Source organism: Bombus flavifrons, chromosome 8 (assembly GCF_040668555.2).
Source record: "Bombus flavifrons isolate JBK064 chromosome 8, iyBomFlav1_principal, whole genome shotgun sequence".
NCBI lineage: Eukaryota > Metazoa > Arthropoda > Insecta > Hymenoptera > Apidae > Bombus > Bombus flavifrons.
This window is the reverse complement of record NC_138449.1, coordinates 1,615,906-1,636,906: the sequence shown is the minus strand read 5'-3', so window position 1 is coordinate 1,636,906 and position 21,001 is coordinate 1,615,906. Positions and strand designations below refer to the sequence as shown.

General features: G+C 36.8%; 1 protein-coding gene and 1 long non-coding RNA gene across 2 annotated transcripts; both read right to left on the bottom strand.

The window, feature by feature from the left end:
• Nucleotides 1-4,485: 4,485 nt before the first annotated feature.
• LOC138182467 (uncharacterized) lies at nucleotides 4,486-7,606 on the bottom strand. Its single transcript, XR_011173801.1, has 3 exons — nucleotides 5,587-7,606; nucleotides 5,233-5,511; nucleotides 4,486-5,146 (listed from the first exon to the last, which is right to left on the bottom strand). It is a non-coding gene; the product is annotated as an uncharacterized LOC138182467 (long non-coding RNA).
• A 7,829-nt stretch (nucleotides 7,607-15,435) lies between these two features.
• On the bottom strand, nucleotides 15,436-16,446 carry LOC138182614 (histone-lysine N-methyltransferase SETMAR-like). The gene is made up of 3 exons (XM_069118647.1): nucleotides 16,165-16,446; nucleotides 15,882-16,080; nucleotides 15,436-15,662 (listed from the first exon to the last, which is right to left on the bottom strand). Exons 1-3 carry the CDS (start codon nucleotides 16,444-16,446, stop codon nucleotides 15,436-15,438), a joined length of 708 nt encoding a protein of 235 aa, XP_068974748.1.
• Nucleotides 16,447-21,001: the final 4,555 nt, after the last annotated feature.

Below are 21,001 nucleotides of genomic sequence, written 5' to 3'. Positions count from 1 at the left end.
AAACGAAATACTTTTCTTTTTGATTGAATAACTTGAATATAGGTGAAGGGTACGGTAAATTTAGAGTCGTAAATCTTCGTTAAATCAATTGTTACAGCTAGACATTCAAATGAAACCAGAACTATACCTTTCTCCGAAATTAGGTCATTCAATTGCAAAACAGACAGGAGCCAGTCGATTTCTCAACGTCATCCGTTTCGAGCAACGTTTTTTTCCAAACTACGGATTTCGACTGTGTGAAAAGCATTAAAACCAACTCAATATTCACTAATTTCCATTTGAAACAACGTTCTGAACCGACTGCCGTGAGTTCGACGCGGAAATTTTGGGATCTCTACCGAAACACGACAAACCCCTTAAAGAAACCAGTCAAGTTACAAATATCCTTTGAGCTAAATATCAAAAATATTTAAGCCTCTTTTACCTTTATATCCAATCGAACACCCATTCTTATACTCAATTTTCCACATTCCTGACTTTTTCCTATTTTTCATCTTCCAAATCTCCCACGAAATATTCGCCCTCCACCTAATTCAACTTTTATTTAATTTTTCATTTTTTCAGTTCCTCAATTTTTCATCAAATTTCATCGCTCATTTTGCAAACTGAATGCAAATTCCACCTCTTTGAAGAATCTCGATTGGAAATGCTTTTCCTAAAAGTATCAATTACTAAATATCACACATTCTAAGCATTTTCATTCCAAATTGCATCGCTTTAAAAGTTCAGCGAGCAGTCGAAAGTTTCTTATGCCATAAATCTCCAGTAGAACGGATTGTTTGCAAACGTTACGTGATTCGAAAGGAGGAAGCTGGAATTCCAAGGGGTTTCCGACGCTGCGTTGGATGACTTGTCCTTTAACTCCAGCTAGGTATGCATACACATCGGAGAGTATAGAATTCGGCATGGTCTTAAAGCGACTGGCCGTCGTAAGACCATTTGTCGCGATACGGGAGATCGGCGTGATCTTTTAGCGAGGTTGACAGGAACGAAACAGGTAAATGCGCCGCAGGTGCCCCTTTTGCCACGTTTTCACGACCGACATGGGACAAAACAGAGCGGGTCGATTCAAAGATTCCCAAAACCGGCCGCAAAGTCAAAATAAAGTAATTGTTGCACCTTTGTCGTCGTCCTCTTAAATCCACCTACCGCCGTGTTCTTCTCTGTTTCTTTTTTCTTGAACATATTTTGTAGAATACCAGAACGTTTTCTTAGAAAGTAGAATTCTTTTCACCTCTATCTCTTTTTTTTTTTTCTTTTTAGTACCGGAGAATATTTTTATTGATTTTTAAATATCAACAACTGGAAAAGAAACAACGGACAGAATTGTTTAATTCGCATTTTAAATTGTAGAAGCAACTCTTAAATTTTCTATAATTTGTCGTTGGATATCATATATCGGTAAATTATTATAATTAAAATATTGCGATGAAAATAATTAAATACGTAGCCACTCGGAACACCAACTTGATTGATTCTATTTTCTGAACCAAGAAACATTCAGAAACTTAATGGTTCACCTATATCGATTTGATCAGGTTAGCTTCTGCACGGCTCGTACAGTGAAAATAAAAATAAAAATAAATATAAAAATATAAGTATATAATATAAATATAAGAATAAGTAAATATAAATATATAAATGAATATAAATATAAAAAAATAATTTCCATAATTTTTCATTGGGATTCGAGGGTAATCCGACACGTTCCACGTGATTCCTTCGAATTTAAAAGACTCGTTCGACCAATGGGAACGTGGCGGCAAATTTTTTTAAGGTTTTCGCGCGACGTACGAGGTACGTGGCATGGTCAAGGTCTCTGGATCAGCACGACTTGATCACCTTTTATGGTTTTCCCAGGACAAGATCCTCAGGACCGTCGTGAATCGAAATGGAGGACCTCCTACGGTCGCGTTCCTGCCGTCTCTCTCGTTCTCGCTCGTTCTCCGATCGTATATCGATCGGTCTGACGATTGTCAACGCCATTCGTGATACGTGAAAACCTTGAGACACGTCCCTACGTCGTGTGTACCTTTCGCGACAGTTGGAAACGATCACCTTGGGTGGTCGTGCCACCAGGAATACGATGTTAAACGAATAGATAGCAGTGTAATACTGGCAGCGCGTGCAATGTCCACCTCGCGTGGTACAAGCTGTTTCGAGTATTTCAATACATCTTTGGGAAAGATATTTTAATACAAATTAATAGAAAAATCATGTTTGTGAAACGGTGTTGTTTTAAGGAAACCAGGGTTTTTTACAATTAGATTGTAGATGTTTATGTAAATTCATATTTTTGTCAGTATAATTAAATATTTACTATTTTAATATTTTGAACATTTTATACATTTTTGCATATTAACTGCGTTATGTGGATTTTTTCACTTTCAAATTTCCTATAGGGCAATCGAAAGGTGTCATTTTCCTCTCAGCTATGTTATATTTTACTATCATTTTCTAATGTATAAGATCCACTTAAGATTATTATCCCAGAATAACGTATTAGGCAGCCAGTTTATAAGGCTGTTTCGAGCTCGTTGAAATTTATTTTCTTACATAAAAATTACGTAATCTTGAAGTTTTTATCGTCCTGCATTTTAACCTTCGAACGGGGTATCGAAGAATACTCTTGCGCATTGAGCTAACTTTTTCTACCTTTCTACTAAAAACGAATAAAACCATAACGAACCTTGAAAACAGTCGTATTAATTCAATTAAACGAGACAGAGAGTTAATTTATGGGGCTGTCACGCATCGCATGACACGGATTACACAGGAGAATTGTATAGAATCGTCAATAGGTGGAAGAGTTCTTGCGAGCAATCAGGATAAACGTTATGCTCGTCACACTGGTTCGACAGAGGGAACACAGAAGGACTGAGAAAACGCATCCTGGGTGGCCGTGCCATAAAACGCGTTACGTTCTTAATATTATGCAGGACACGCAACTATATAAAGCGTTCCCAATTGTGCAGTGGTTAGCGAGGGAAAAAAGGACCAGTGGCGGGGAAAAATCGCGGCAAACGCCGAAAAAGGAATATTGGAATGTAACGGCGTACGAGCCTCTCCTTTTCTGTTGCGCCCTCGTTGCATACACCCTACCGTTCTTACCGATTTCGCCGCCAATCGAATAATCTCGTCCACATGAAAGCCGGTCACGATTGGCTAATTGCCGATCGTATTCATCCGCGGCGGCTTATTTGAAGAATTTAATAGCTTACTTTAGCCACGAATCCGGAGAAGTACGCTCCAAATTACGTTCCGCTGTGAAACGATCCGATCTGCTGGATATTTTGTTGCTTAACACTTCTTTTCTGGTTTCTACGTTCCTACGTCGACTTCTAAAATTGTTCATATGATGCGGGGAATGGAAGGCTGTAAAGATCGAATGAAATTGACTTACGAACTTTTGATAACGAGATTGATTGGAGTTTGTTGGGTATCGGTGAACAATTATGGAAAAGTAAGCGAGAGAAATTTTCATTAACTGATATAGATTTTCCATGTTAGAAAAAGAATATTAATAGTAGCTGTTATTAGCTATTTTGTTCAGCTATAGCAAATAGATTTTACCCAACCTACTATATAATCATCTGCCTGTCGCTTTCTTAATTTGAATGATTGATAATTAAATTAAATTAAATTAAGGGATTAAAAATAGTAGCAAAATTCTTCTATGTGTTATAATAACTAAACTAACTAATTTTTCTACTATCCTGTTTATTAACACTGACTGCCACGCCGAAATCACGTTTCGCTCAAGGCGTCGCGGGAGTATTTTTATTATTCAAAGCATATAATGGCAAAATAATAATAAATTGATGATTTAAGAAAACATTCTTCCCCAATGGACCGTTTATCTTATTGGTGGTCACGGGTGACCACCGTGGCGTCTTGGTAACAGTTGATAGCGACATATTATAACAAGGCTTCGTTTATTTCAACAAACCATTCGCATTTGTTATTTCATCGCAAGCAGAATATATTGTTGAAGCGTGTAGAAGATATTAATAAACAGTATTTGCTCATCCTACATATAATAGTAAGGTGGAGAGACAAGCGTGACATTTTCATGATTTCGACGAAACATTCGGCTGAGATAGTGGAGGCCCGCAAAAAAATTATGTTTGTGACAAATCAGTGGTAGTGGTAGATCACAACAGAGGAAAATGTGCTGTAGATTTATCAGATCAAATGATAGCATATTCTACACCACATAGAAGAACCCTCAAGTGGTATATCAAATTAGCTTTAGAGTTATTGTTAAATACATCAATTTCAAACGCGATTGTACTCTATAAACAAGCAACAAACACAAAAATCAAGGTATCAGATTTTAGAATGGCACTCGCAATGCAGCTTACACAGTGCTGTTTACCAGAGCCGTCAAATATACTTGTTCGACAAAGATTGCGACACGAAATGCAGAAGAAAGAAGAGCAAGCGTATCTGACACGAAAATTTTGTAGAGAGTGCTATAAAAAAATGCTAAACAGTCAGGATCAAAAATTGCTAAGAATCGGACCAAAAAGGTGGTCACCTATTGTCCAGATTGTATTGATGAGCCACATTTATGTTTAGAGTGTTTTAACACAGTGCACCGTTAGATGCAAGATTTGTTCTCATTTTTTTTATTGATGTTCTAATAAGAATGTTTAATTGTTCAATGTGGCACTTTTTATTTCAAAGTATTTTCTATTAGTCGGTTATATATAACCAAAACGTCCAGAACATATTGTTGAAACGTGTACAAGATATTAGTAAACAGTATTTGCCCATTCTATATATAATAGTAAGGTATGTTCACGCTTCTAACTTCAATTATATGATTATAAAGCAGCATTTACGATTATTTTTTAAGGTGTGTTTATAATAATATTTGTAGATTACTCTTGAAAGATATGGATGCAAACACAGTGCACCGTTAGATGCAAGATTTGTTCTCATTTTTTTTTATTGATGTTTTAATAAAAATGTTTAATTGTTCAATGGGGCACTTTTTATTTCAAAGTATCTTCTATTTATCGGTCATATTCAAAATGCTCTAACTGTCAATTTTCATACAATTTTTACAATTGTAAAAAGTTGAAGCGCTCCGGTCACCAATGACCAACGTGGCAGTCAAAGTGTTAACAAGTTTTTCTTCCTAAACAATTTTCACACCTATCAAGTCAATATAGACCGTCGAATGATACGCCATGTCTAATAAATAGAATCAGCTACATGACGTACATGATCAGACATTGTATACTAACTTACAAGAAGAACATCAGATTAGTTTCTCGCAACCAATAGACTTCGGTAGCAGCAAAAGGGACGATTTTTCCGAGTCCTCGGTCGACGCGTGACATCCTCCTGGTGTATGGTAAAGTCAGGGACGCCCTGAATGCCGAAAGCTCTTGGACTTTCGCGTTTCGGCTCGTTTCATCCCAACAAGGCGACTGCATAGATCACCAGGTGTCGCTCTGTTTATACCACAAACGTCCAAACAAGTCGCCGGGTCCCTGGGGTCTATTAAGTGCGGACCTTTCAAAAGATCTATACGACTGGAAGGTAGAAAAAAAAGAGGGCGCGTTCGTTGTATACCTGGGTCCAAAGGCAATCCAGAGATCCGGCTATTGATGTCACCGCTACACAGCCAGTAAATATCGTAAATAAATCCCATTTCTGTCCCGAACACGATCCATCGTATCTTCTCTGTGATTATCAGATTAACAGAGTAACTTCGACACGAGTTTTACTGCTAGAACCACGACTTTTTATTTCATTTCACGATTGAATTTTCCTTAACAAACAGACATTGCTTTAGCAAAAAATCGTTGTTTTTACGAACATGAGATATCGGTAAAGTTCTTTCGTTTCACCAAAGTTTATCAGTTCTTATCTACTGATAGCCTAACTCCATTGATCAACATTAACCACCAACGATCTTCTCAGTGCATCCACTCGAGCCAAACCCTTTTCCCTTTTTCCGCGCCCACTGAACCATTAGGATATCACGTTTTCGAAGATCACTTTATCTGAAACAGTCTCGAGAGAAAGAAATTTTTCAAACAACAAACCTATCTTTCCCTCTCCTCTGTCGTTTTCTTTTGTTTCCTACTGTTGTCGTTTAGAAATCTTCTTCATACCCAAAAGATAAAACGTTGAATAATTGAAGAGTTTAAATGGTAAATCAAAGGAATAAGAAGGTGGCAAACTTTCGAAGAATAAGGTAAGTGTCAAAAGAATAAAAAACGATTTCTTTTAGCGAGAACGGATGTAAATTCGGGATTTTAAATAATTCATGAAGGTGATAAGCGCTAAGGATCTACGTGTATTTTTTCAAGTGATTAATAATATAATTAGCATTCAAAGCAGTAAAATTAAGAGAACTGGGTCGCTTATTTCTATTAGGAGTCTTCGTTTCTGGTATTTACAGTTAGCCCACAGGAATTTTTGCACGAGCTACAAACAGATCATTTTCATTAAAATAAAATACTTCAAAATACCATCTCAAAGTAAGTGCACTTTTACCAGAATGATTAAGATTTATTTTACTATTGTTTCATATTATTATAAATTATATATTTTCCATGTAAATAAAAATAACGTTTTCGTAAAGTGTACAAAGCTTCCAACTTTTGTTTCATATTACTATACAATTATTACATACATATTAGTTGTATTACATACAACTATTGTTTCATATTATTATAAATTATATATTTTCCATGTAAATAAAAACAACGTTTTCGTAAAGTGTACAAAGCTTCCAACTTTCGTTTCATATTACTATACAATTATTACATACATATTAGTTGTATTACATACAACTATTGTTTCATATTATTATAAATTATATATTTTCCATGTAAATAAAAATAACGTTTTCGTGAAATGTACAAAGCTTTCAACTTCTCGATCACCACCTAAACTTACTTCCTCCTTCATGCATGAAACAAATATACCAAAACGGCGAACTGCACACAAAAATCTCATACAAAATCATCCGTCCTGGTCTTTTCAATCTTGTTACAAACTCGCAGTAGAAACTATGTATTCATTATCGGTTGCATGTAAGGACGCGCGATTCTAATGATCGGAATGGTCGTTCGGTTACGCCCTGCAAGTTGGTGAACGCGCGTTTGTCTGCTGATCGTCGAGCAGGAGGACGCATTAGCATGGAGCACGGGACCCTTCCAGACGCGATTAGAAAAGTCGAAGCCATGGACGGTGGTCGTACGAGGCGACGAACGCTCCCTTCGAAAGACCGGTAGCCACGTGTTTTTTTCTGCATACAAGATCGAGCCTCAATATGGAGGTGATTAAACCGCGACGCGGCTTCACAGGGTGGCTTTTACGTTTCCGTGACTTGGTAATTACGGCTGGCTTGACCGTTGTAACGGTCGAGCGGAGCCGGTCGTTAAGAGAAATTAAGCAAGCTCCTTTGGTTCGTTGGTTCGTCGAATGTTTACTGCCGACCGCTCGCCACTCGTAAATATTCGACGAATACGTTCCACCGGTCGTTCGGCCAATCGTAATTAGCCAGCCGGGAAAAATCGATTTTGAATCATGCAGGAGATTTGCTATCAGTGAGTTTTTGGTATTGAGATATTAGGTTGTCCGAAAAGTTTCTTTCGTTTTATAAGGAAATAATAGAAGCACAACGTTTTTTGTTTTATATTATTTCGTCGAATTACGTACGATCCATTTTGTTCTGTTGAGATAAATACTACGACATTTCACAGACTTGGTTTCACGTTTGTACGAAGGTGCACTGTTGTAAAAAACACGTTTGCGAAAGAAAGACACTTTTCGGACAATTTAATATTTCTTTAGTGAAGTTTAGTAAGATACAACAGAAAACGGAGAAGTTTGAGTATATTTTATATGTTTTGAAAAAAAGACGAATATTGGCAAGGCCTTTTTTATTTACAAATCCAGCAATTACTTGAAACTATCTAATGGTAAAATATACCTATTTATACAATGAGACAGTGATTCCGATGTTGCTTGGATTTCTTGACCATGACCTTTACTCTAATTAGCCCAAACGTAAATAAAACTCGCGATCATGGTTTCTGTTTCTTGTTTTATATTAGTTTTTTGAATTATGGATCGACGAACTGGATCATACCTAATTCAATAAAATAATATAAAACAGAAATTGTTGTTCATCTATTATCACCTTATGAGACGAAAGAAACTTTTCTGACAACTTAATAGATTAGATGCGTGAAGGATACAGGATTTTACATTATTTTTAATTTATTGGCAGTAAAAGTAATTCAAGAAAAACAAAAGATTCTGAGAGACCATAAAGCTGAATGCGACTCAATTCAAGTGGATCAGAGAATGAATGTGTAATGAATATTTTGGGATACTGTTACCACAAGCGTATATTTTATTTTATCGTAATAAATCAAAAAACCGACTGGGAAGACTTACAAACTCGTAGTTTGACAGGATAATGATATCTACGAGGCTACAAAAAGTATTTGTACACCATTGTATTAGGTTGTCCGGAAAGTGTCTTTCTTTCGCAAATGTGTTTTTTACAACAGTGCATCTTCATGCAAACGTGAAACCAAGTGTGTAAAATGTCGCGGTGTTTATCTCAACAGAACAAAATGGATCGTACGTAATTCGACAAAATAATATAAAACAAAAAACGCTGTGCGTCTATTATTTCTTCATAGAACGAAAGAAACTTTTTGGACAACCTAATATTTATTGTGGCATTGTATCAATTGGTATTTACATACTAATTAATTACGTCTAATATTAAATTTCGTACCATTTTTTAGTAATCCTTTCATATGACTACAGCAATTTGATGCTATGGAAATAAAATAAATATTAGAGGACTAGTATATAGGATGTTTGACCGTGAGATTTATTAGATGTTATTTCTCGTTGTCGAAACCGTCGCATATATTTAAAATAATAAATAAATATACAGACTATATTCGCTGAGTCGCTCGTACAGTGTATAAACCGCAAAGTTAAATTGCTAATTAATACTCAATAAATGCTCGCTAGATACTCGTCGATAATTCGGTAGATAACTCGTGATTACAGTTACATAGCTCGTCGATACTGAACTCTTTTCGGTTGCGTCCGTTTATTTATACTGGTCGGGAAGGGGGCGGGGGAGAGTCGGAAAATTCAAATTCGTCTTTGTTCGACGGTGGCGACATTGTTTTGCCCGGAATTTATTTATTCTTACATTACATGTGTCCTCTTGATCTTGATACTCCGAGGTAAAACAACATGATTTGAATAGTCCTCTAGCTCATGTACCGCTACATATACAGGGTGGTTGGTAACTGGTGGTACAAGCGGAAAGGGGGTGATTCTACGCGAAAAAAGAAGTCGAAAATATAGAATAAAAATTTGTCGTTTGAGGCTTTGTTTTCGAGAAAATCGACTTTGAATTTTCGCTCGGTACGCGTGCAATTTATCACGTCTCGTTATAACGGATCTCACTGTAGATCGTTGTCTCGATGGAAAAATTAAAAAAAAAATTTTTTTTTTTAATTTTTATTCTATATTTTCGACTTCTTTTTTCGCGTACCACCAGTTACCAACCACCCTGTATATAGTATGTGATAAAAGACGCGTCATTGAAAACGAAGGCTTTTTGCAGCCACTCTTATTTCATACATGAGGAATTCCCGATAATTTGGAGGAAATGTTAAGAACACAAACTATCTTTCACTTATTTCTGAATCTAGAAGATTTGTATACGAAAAATTATTGTAATAATCGTATTTATACAATGCATAATGATGAGACGCCTGAGATACCGTATAGATGAGAAACTATGTAGACACTCTTAATACAAAGACCTCCGAGTAGAGGGCAGCATCGACAAGAGCAGTGAAGACTCTTTCAATGAAACGTAGCCAGAGTAGCAAAGAAAGTAGTGAGAAAGTCGACAGCTGGATCCATTCACCCTATTCTCCGGCGTCTCCTTTTGGCGACAGAAAATACACGCTGTCGTCCTTTTATTCTTCCATCCCTCCATAACATCCCCCAACTTACAAGCAATGTCACCATCTCGTATTACAATCTTCTAAGTTGAATAGAGTTTTTCATCATCTTTTCTTCAAACAAATATTCCTTTTCTTATTCTAAAACAAAGAAGCGTTCGTATACTTTGTAGCAGCAAGAAACGAAACGAAATTATAGAAGCCTCGAGGACCAAAAATTACGAAATGGATAAAAATAAAATTCCCTTAAGAGTTTACTACGGCGGATATTAAGAGATGGCCATCGTAGCGGTTCACCCCGTATAATTTTCATGGGGAACCCCGCCCCCAGAACACGATGTTAGTCGGTAGTTTACAGATTCGTAAGATCATCTGTTGTTCCGTTCTGGTGAAATCAGAGGGTGGGACGTTTCGGCAGGGGAGGCGCCCAGGGACGCGTTTCTACGTGGAATTCCACATGCCACCATAACTTTAACAAAAGTTTTCCCATGTCGGTAAGATTCTCGAACTGGCGAAACAAAATTCAAAGTAATCACCTACTTACTTGTATCATATGAACACATTTCCTGTCTTTTATAAAAGAGCAATTTTAAAATTCGATATATTGCCATTTAATTACATATTTTTGTATATATATTTTTTGTTATCTTTTTAAATATTTCAAAAGTATTAAGAATTATTATTTATCTACATATAGATAGATTAACTTTAACCGAAATAACAATTAAGTTAATATCATTCGTTACTTAGAAAATATCGCCTATTTTCAAAGACTTAAAGACTTTCTTCGTCTATTAAAATACTTCATCGCATTAAAGTGCTTCCTTTCAGCCAGCAAATGACATAAAAGCCAAGAAGTTAATTCGTAAAAAGTGGACTTATATCTTTACCGTATAGTCATCATATAAAATACTACTTAATTTTAATCCTCGACTGTATCCGTTTCATAAATATTGCAAGAGTCTTCACGAAAACAGCTTCACGTTTATCGACTTGTAATTACGGTGTACAAGTTATTATACGAGCCTTCTTCTCTTTCGTATAGTATAATCAACACAAGAAAAGAAGTTGGTTGGCCAATGATCGAAAGCTCGTTAACAACGCACAGGCGCCATTTTCTTCGTCAGCCGGCAAGATGTAGTTCTCGCTAATTCTTCGTTTATAATTTCATTACAGCCTCTGAGCAACGCTTTATTTCCAGTCTTCGCGATTGGAAGATCGCAATCTTCCGCGTAATTAATTGGAAATACCGAGATGGCGATAAGCAACCAATTTATCTCATCCTCCTGCCTCCAGAATTGAATTCTCTCCACGATCACGTCGCATTAATATTAATTAGCGACTAGTTTGGTGCCATCTGAAACTGTAACACCACTGGTAACGCTTCAATTTGCCAGGAAATTTTATCGGTCGATTTACATCCTACCATACCACTCGTCCTGCCTCCATTTTTCATCCTTTTTATTTTCACCGTGTCATTTGTACACCGAGAAAAACACACGTAATTTACGTAATTCCTCCAAGATTAAATGTAATTATCAGTGGCATGATTCTTGGAATCCAACAGCAGGTACCTTGTATTTATGTATTTATACGTCTGTATCTGCTAAAGAAAATGGTTGTAAATTATAATCATAAATAGTATCGTACGGTGAATCGAATTTTATTGTATATTTAAGAATTCTCCGTTAAATATTAGGTTTTATAGTAAATAATACCCACATTGTTTGTCCGCAATATGTTTTATATAAAAGTTTTTTTCATACAAGTGTTAACTTATCTCGTTTTCGTTGGTTTGAAATAGCGTGGAAAATTCTTCAGTTTCTATCCTCTTTGCAACACTACAACACAAAATGCACAAACAATTCCAATCATCTTCCTTTATAAACTTGAACCCCTAAACCATTCGTTGTTGATCTTCCCAATGTTCTTCTAACGATACTAGTCTTGAAAATGAAAAATGAGATAAGCATGCGTAGTGAAATTTTATAAAGTCCATAAGAGAAATATTTTTATGGATATATAGATATTTATTATAAGAGAGATATCGTATCTACAGATATCAAAATACAATGTCTAAATTCTGTACTTTACTATGATAAGAGTACTTCAAAAATGATACACCTCGACGAAAAGAATGAAACTTGGTGAAGAATATTTTACAATAAATTCTATAGAAAAACCATGGATACAGATTTGCAAGATCCGCGACCAGGGCAAGCGGTCGGAAAAATGACGTTCGGTGTGGCTGAAAGTAGAGGCTTCCGGTGGTGTAATTGTTTCGTAGGATCGTTCAGATGGCAGGTTGGTTTGCTCGAACACGGCCACCTAGGTCGCACGGTTAGCCGGCTAGCACTCAAAGCGCCTTTAGGCTCGGTGCCGGTATAATGGCGCCCGTTTGTCAAAACACGTCAAAACACAATCCTGGCCACGAAATCCTCTTTGGTCGGCCAGTCACGCCCCGCGATGCATCACTTTTCTTCTTCCCCTCGTGCTCGTTTAGAAGCTGCAGGTAGGAGATTCGAGGGGGAGGTGGTAGGAGGAAGGCAAACGAACCTCGTGTTCTTCTCTCGACGAGGTGCGCGAGAGATTGGTTGTTGCCGAGTCACTGGACCAACATTACTCTCCTTCGAATTTGGAAAGCGGACGATCGCTTTCTTTCCTCCTTTTCGGCTGCGACGAACACCTTTTGGTGGAAAATCCAGAGCGTGAAGGTAGGTGTCCATTTCAGAGTTTTCTACGATAGCTGCTTTATATAGCTGATAGCTGTACCTTAGATAGCCGTACTCTCAAATTGTGTATTCATTTCAGAGTAACGTCGAAAATTATGACCCTCAGTTAGATAGAGAACCTGTGGGAAGCTTACTGTCCGATAAAATTTCTCAGAACCGATTCTCAGAATCAAATTCTCAAAGCTAGCGCCTAGAGCGTTTATACTTTTTATAATGCGCTAAGCTAAGCTGAGCTCGCAAAGTTACAAGAGCCACAAAGCTTTCGAAGCTGTGGGAAGTGTACTGTCCGATAAAAATTCCCAGAATCAAATTCTCAAAGCTGGCGCTTAGAGCCATACGTTTTATAATACGCTAAGCTGAGTTGAGCTCGCAAAATTACAAGAGCTACAAAGCTTTCGAAGCTGTAGGAAGCTCACTGTCCAATAAAAATTCTCAGAACCGATTCTCAGAATCAAATTCTCAAAGCTGGCACTTAGAGACATACGTTTTATAATACGCTAAGCTGACTTGAGCTCGCAAAGTTACAAGAGCCACAAAGCTTTCAATTAGCTAAACTCTCCAAACATAAACATTGTTCTTCGTGGTAGCTTACTAAAAAATAGTAAAGGACAAGAATTATATGTTTGTATTAGAACGACAGAAGTGCAGGTGTATGTTACATCAGGCGTTACTTCGTTGGTTTCGCCGTAACTCGTAGAAAATTTGTCACGCTTTGATGCCGTATCTATGTTAGATTCTAACCGATACATTATTACAAGGATCTTAAAGCACGTTTATGCGCGTAGAACGCTAGTCAACGTCGCGACCAGTCACCGGTTATCTCTCAATTGTGCAATTTTCATAAAACCCCCATAAAAAAGTCCGACACGTACAACGTGTTTATCGTAGCTACTGATTTACGGGTACGATTTACATATCAGCTTTTCAGTGAACCCCTACAGTGAAACAAAGATTCTGCTTAGACTTGGAGATTCCGATAATTTATCAAATTTGTTTGTTCGAATCTTTGATACGTCGAATATATTTGAATAATTAAGAAAATGTTAATCAACGAATATATTAATTAGAAGTTAGCTTTGTAGCCGATAATGGTGAAGTTAGAACGAAAGACGTGGTGTCTGCGTGATTCCACCCTCTTGGAAGTTGGAGTTCGCTCGTGAAGCATGCGGTGGCTCTTGACTTTATTTATGCAACGACACTCGCGTGTCCTCTTATCAACCGATTAGGAGGAGCGTTATTAGGTGACAGAGAGATCGCGTGGTAGAATGGCGCGGCGGGTAGCCGAGAACACGGTAATGGGGAACGGTCACGTCATCAACGTCTCCGAGGAAACTTACAGAGAGTTAGTTACCCGCGGTAACTATGCTTTGAGAAACAAGACTTCAGAGGGGATTGTTACGCGGACGGTGTTAAACAGAGGTAGGCGGAATGAATTATCAACTGTTAGATAACGAAACGATTCTTACTTAGCGAAAAAAGGATACTATATCCTAAACTTAAAAATTGATACATTATTTTTTGTTCATTTTTGAAAATCTTTATACTCATTCGAGTATAAATATTTATTGGAGCATATAAAGAGTTATATCTTTGTAATAATGTTATCTATTCATTACTCACTGTCATCTTGACTCAACAGTTAATTGGAAAGCCGTTCTTCGATGATTAACTCCTCGAAGAGCTTTCAGTTTCGTATGTTTGTTAAAAGAAATTAGATATAAATACAACTTCACAATCTACGAGCTCTAAATTATTTCATTGTGAACAACATGTCATCAGTTTGAATAAAATTCAAATTAGATGGTCGATAAGAAAAAGGGACATAAAAAGTGCCATCCACAATTAGGAATGTAATTAACCATTTGTAAATCTTTCTCAACTAGTTACATCGGCGCATCATACTACACCCGATAGTCACGAACGTGCGTGCAAGCGTACCATGTGTGTATACTAGCACACTTTAAGTCTCCACAAGCAATATAGTCTATGTGAAGCTTTTTTATCAGATCGGTAGTTCGAGCAGGGTGCCCCTTTCGCGTAATAACACGGCGCACAATCAACAGCCGCTTGATTAGGGGTGGCGGAAGTGCGTGAAAGAGGTCCTTAAATCATCGATGAAATCAGGTGACCAAGAATCTCGAACGACTCGGTAAATTGCAACAAATTCGGTAAAAAATGCTGCCTAATTATTCGGAATATTCGCGCGAAAGCGTTGGAACAGTGAAACCGGTTCGCTGACAGAAGTTCGGGGAAGCCATAAGTCCGCGAGCCGGCCATCGTGCTTCCTGCTTTCCCACAGCTGGCTTTTCTCGTAACGAGGATCGCTACGATCCAACGGATCCGTGATTGCGATCCTAAAAACGGTATGCTGTTCTACTCCGACGATTTTACGACTGTTGCTGCGGAGTCAATTAGCAAACAGCGCGGAATTAGAAGGATTCTGCGGAAACGATTTCTGATGGGCAATGGAGTTCGTTCATAAATTCTGAATTCTACGTTAAAGTGGAGTTGCTGATTACTATCTAAAGAAGTGTTTGAAGTAGAATATGGGATAAATGGAATAGACAATGAGGCTCCAACATTCTAAGGGTGAAAACTCCTCAACTCACTTGCATTCTAAGGGAAAATATAAAGTATTTGGGTTGGCAACTAAGTGATTGCGTATTTTAAATAAGAAGAAAAATTCAAAATTTTTGCTTAGAAATATAACTTTATTCACTTAGATATTATCCTTTTTTATCGATGATCTTTTGCCATCTTTCAGGTAGTGTCACAATTCCATGTCCATACAATTTCTGATTTTTGCCAGCAAAAAACTGAATTAAATGTGATTTTACATCATCAGCGTCATTAAAAATTTTACCATTTAAGGAGTTCTGCATGGAACGAAATAAATGGTAATCTGAAGACGCAAGGTCAGGGCTATATGGTGGATGTGACAACACATCCCAATCTAAGTTCCAGTAATTTTTGGCGAGTGACCAAAGATGTGTGGGGCTTTGCATTATAATGCTGGAAAATAGCACCCTTAAGATTTGCCAATTGTAGCCGCTTTTCTTCAACTGCATCGTTCAGTTTGGCAAGTTGTTGAACGTACACGTTTGAATTAATCGTTTGGTTTCTTGGTAAAGGTTCAAAGTACAGAATTCCTTTATAATCCTACCAAACTGACCGCATAATCTTTTTTTGGCGAATCTCAGCTTTTGGTGTCGTCTGGGTTCATCTTGCATCAGCCACGATCTTTTCCCATTAACCTCGTTATAAACCATCCACTTTTGGTCGCCAGTAATCAGTCGTTTCAGAAATGGATCAATTTCTTTGCGTTTCAGAAGCGAATCGCTGATGCTAATGCGTTGCGTCAAATAAATTTCCTTAAGCAGATGAGGGACCCATAAATCGAGTTTCTTTACATAGCCAAGCTGTTTTAATTATTTTTCAATGCATGTATGCGATACATTGAGCTTCTCTGCAATCTCACGCGTTGTGCTATGACGATCTGAATCGATAATGGCCTTGATATTGGTTTCATCAACTTCAACTGGACGGCCAAATCGTTGAGCATTCTTCAGTGAAAAATCACTAGAACGAAATTCGGCAAACCAATTTTGACACTGCCTTTCTTTCGAGGCTTCATTCTCATATACGGCATATAACTTCTTGTGTGCTTGCAATGCGTTCTTGCCTTTTCGGAAATGATACAATAAAATATGTCTGAAATGCGCGTCTTGTTCTTCCATTTTTAAATTGAGATAAAAACGAAACTAAATAACTAATCGATAGAATTTTTTTACTCAATTAAAGAAGGAGGTCCAAACAACAAGAAAACGATATAGGTTAGGTGCTTCGAACATGTTGACAAAACAAAAGAGTGTGCTAAGACCACCTATTGACAAATTCCGCAATTACTTAATTTTCTTATTACTCTTATCACTAAATAATTTTTATATTATGCCTACGTGCTAGTACTTGAAAAGTTGTAAAAACTTAGTAGTTCACTAATTTATGAACGTGTTCTGATAGAAAATCTGATAGAAAAATACAGGACCGTACCAAATTGGTAACAAAGTGTGATGCGAGAAATGACCAGAAAACTTTTTTTGACAAACTATCATGATCACATTAAATTATTTGAATAGTACAACATAGATATAATCTTCCTATCTAGCATAAATTACATCCAGCTAAATTCATCAACATCAGATTTATGTTTTTTTTAATAACTTGGTTAGTTCATTCTGAAATATAATCAGATTTTTTATTAATATAAGATACTCATCATGTTGCATAATAAGAAAAACAATGTAGATTAATTTCTTACAGTAAATTAGTTTCATTACTTTCTATACGGTATGAAAATAATTAAATTGGGCAATATAATATTATGATAATTATACTAATAAGTACAATATCTCTTTTTCTCAAGACACAAATCTAATAGTACTTGCTTTCCACGGAATCAGTTACATCGTTTTCGTACTTTCATCGCTTTACAAGTCTGATAATATTTTCATTACAATTAGAATTACTAATTTCATCTGCAAATACACTTTCTATTTCTTATTCTCTTCTTCTTGATACTATTCAACGACATTGCGAACCTCGTCCAGGAAAACCTATATGCATTCTGATAATAAAAAACCAGGAAGATTGAACACACATGTGTGATCCTAGTTGCAAAGCTATATAGGTATGTGATCGGTTGATAACCTTTGCTATTCCATCGTTGATTTTCAACGAAAGCTACACCGATCCGTTAAAAATCCTGCACGAAGAGAAGCAGATTGTTTCTCCGAAATTGTCGGTTAATAAATGGTGAATAGAAGAAAATGGCGGAGTGGAGATCCGTGAAAGGAATGGCTCGCGAAGCGTGGAGATGCAGGTAAAAAGGAATCACGGGTGTCTGTCAGAACGAATAAGTCCGTTTAAGGGTTAATCTACGGGCCGATCGGTGGAATTACGTTGCTGCCTGTCCGCGGTATATCGCCTGCGCTCGTTGGTATAGAAGAAAAAGCGGTAAGTGAATCGTAGATCCCCATGATTTACGATCAACCGCTCATCGCATCGTTTTCAGTCATCGTCCCTCCTACGATTTACATTTTATCGCACCACCACCGATGATCCTTGCAAACCGCCAGAATTCACCGCCGAATACGAGGGGACATCTGCCAACGAAGACCAATTCGTTTCGATAATTCGTCGATTCGTTCGTGACCCATCTATCGATCTTGAAATGAAGAACGTTCCCTTCAGACCAGGGACAAATCGTATTTGTTGTTTTGGAAAAATCCGTGCAAACGGAATGTCACCTCGTGTTTGGTTTAAATAGCGATTTTACCAAAAGATTCAGCAGTGCTTGGATAATTAAATCTTCACTGAGAATTTGATATGTTTAATAAACTTTTTAGGTGGTGATTAGGTGATATTTAAGTGAGTTTGATTCTTAGATGATCTTCAATGAGTGTTGAATGATTTTCAAGACATATTGAATGAAACACAAATGACCTTGGATAGCCTTCAAATGTATATGTAACTCAAATAGCCTTCTTCACGTAACTTTGAGAGATCTTGAAAAATCTTTTACTGAAACTTTCTGCTGTAGTCTTCTAATCTTCTCCTACTTAATTTCGTCGGATAATCCAAATAATCATATTCACATATCTGGTAGGATTTCCAAGAACTTGAAACCTTATAATTTTAATTAAACACCTTGTTGCTTCATATTGAAAGCTAGACTAGCGCTTCCTATTGCACAGTTTTGCAACACTCATAAATCATATCCACATAATATACACAAATCATTGTCGTTACAACATATTTGCTTGAATTATTTATCGTTTCTTCATTGAACATTGGACCCAGGGACCCAGCAAGATTCACCAGGAGGCCTCGAAAATCTGTCGTCCGTTTGACTATTCGGAATGAGAATAGAGTTCGCCATCAAAGGGGAGGTGACTAATGTGTGTGTATACAGAAGGAAATTTGATTTTGTTGTCGCCTTACAATACTCAATTATCCCCTTAGCGGCGGGGACGGAACATCTGTCGCGACACACCCCTTCGCCACACCGCTATGGCTAACTTGTTCCCCCATTAGAGGATGAACCAACGCGAATTCATGAACGCTAGATACGCTGGGATGAAGCGAAACTAGGGTGAAGGTTGATAATATCGACGGCTGCTGCTATTGCTCCTCTTCTTATTAACTGCTCGATGATGTTCTGGAGATTTCGATCCTATAATAGTCACGGATGATGGAAATCTACGTTCTTTCTTTCAAATCCTTCGAAAGAAAACAAATTACAATTCTACTGTTATTCTTGTTCTGTTATTCGAATTCGTCTATCTGCGTGTGTATGCAATGTACAGTGGCTCACGAAAGTATTTGAACGCTTACATATGCAAACTTGAATGGCCGAAATAATGTACATTAAAGTAATTTGCTTAGACAAGCAGATGTCAATAGGGAGATGGAAGTCTTAAGATTATGTCAGTAAAATTTAAAAAGGATTCAACAACGTAGGTAGGAGTTATGATACGTTTATTAGAAACACGCATTGTAAGTGACTCACAAAAGTATTTGAACGCTACATATATTATATTATCTAATATTAATATTTTGTTGGACCATCTTTAGCAGCAATAGTGTGCCTCAATCGACGTTCCATACTGTAAACCAATGATTTTGTAAAACTACACTCAATGGAGTCCCATATTTCTATAATTTCACCTTTCAATACTTGCTTTGAGATTATCTGAAATTTATTTCATCTTTCTCCGATTTCAGCCCATAAATTTTCAATCGGATTTATGTCTGGACTTTGTGGTGGAGTAATTAACATGTGTGGTGTGTTATATACGATCCATTCTTTCACAATTCTAGCAGTATGCTTAGGATCATTATCTTGTTGGAAGTGGAAATCTTGCAACAATCGTAATTTACGGGCACTTTCTTTAAGGTTATTTTTTAAAATGTTTAAATACTTATATTTATCAAGTATTCCATCAATAAATATCAAATTTCCGGTGCCACTGACAGCCATGCACCCCCACACCATGACCGATCCACCTCCGTGTTTCACTGTTTCATGTAAACGTGGAATTTCCAATTTCGTATTTGGTTTTCTCCACACGTAATTTTGACCATCTAAGCCAAAAATGTCAAACTTTGACTCGTCCGAAAAGATAACTTTGTCCCAAAAAGAATTATCTTTATTAATATAGGTTTTTGCAAAAGTCAATCTTTTTTTATGATTTACAGCGTTAATATATGGCTTCTTTCGCGGTACTCTGCCATGAAAATCATTGTTTCGAAAGATTCGTCGACATAATTTCGGGTGAACTTCTTTATCAAACATATCAGCACCATACTTGCGAGTTGAGGAGCGGATGTAGTAGGATTTTTTTTTAATTCGCGAATGATAACTTTCTCTTCTCTTCCAGTCAATTTCTTTGGTCGACCTGATCGAACTTTGTTTGCAAATGTTTTCTCGTTCTTTGACTCTTATGATATAATGTATTGTGGACTTACTTCTGTTCACAATTCCGGCAATCTCGTTATATGATTTGCCGTCCTCGCGTAATCGGAATATCATTTCTCTTTCACACTTTTATTTCAGACTTTTTGGTATTCATTTTAAATACTATTGTGCACACTTTTACGTTACTGTTACTGAAACGATATCCTAACATCAAGCGAACGTACCAATATTTTCATTTAGCAATGATGTTTACATTCGGTGCAGAGGAAGATGAAAAACTATCAACAGTGTTACAGCGTTCGAATACTTTTCTGAAACACTTATCATGAATGTTTCTAATAAATGTATCATAACTCCTGTCTATATTATTGAATCTATATTGAATATAGTATTGACACTTTCTGATCACTATAAATACCAAATTGTTTTAACAAATTAGTTTAGTACACCTCATTTTATTAATTAAAATTTGTAAATGTAAGCGTTCGATTACTTTCGTGAGCCACTGTATATGCATCGACTAGAATCCCAAGTGGTGTGTGTTATATATTACTTAATCAACCATTAAAGTACAAGCACATTTTCATAAATCATTCCTTCCAATCGCAGCAAAAATGACAATATAATACATGTCAACCACGTTTCACGAAATTATTATTTCAACGTCTATCGACAACAAGTGTATTTTCATAATAAGTATACACCGCATAATAAATATTCTATTTAATCACACGACCTGTCTTACCTTCTATCATTACTCACGGTTTTCCATAAATTGTTCTTACCATAAAAGATCTACATATATATTAATTCTA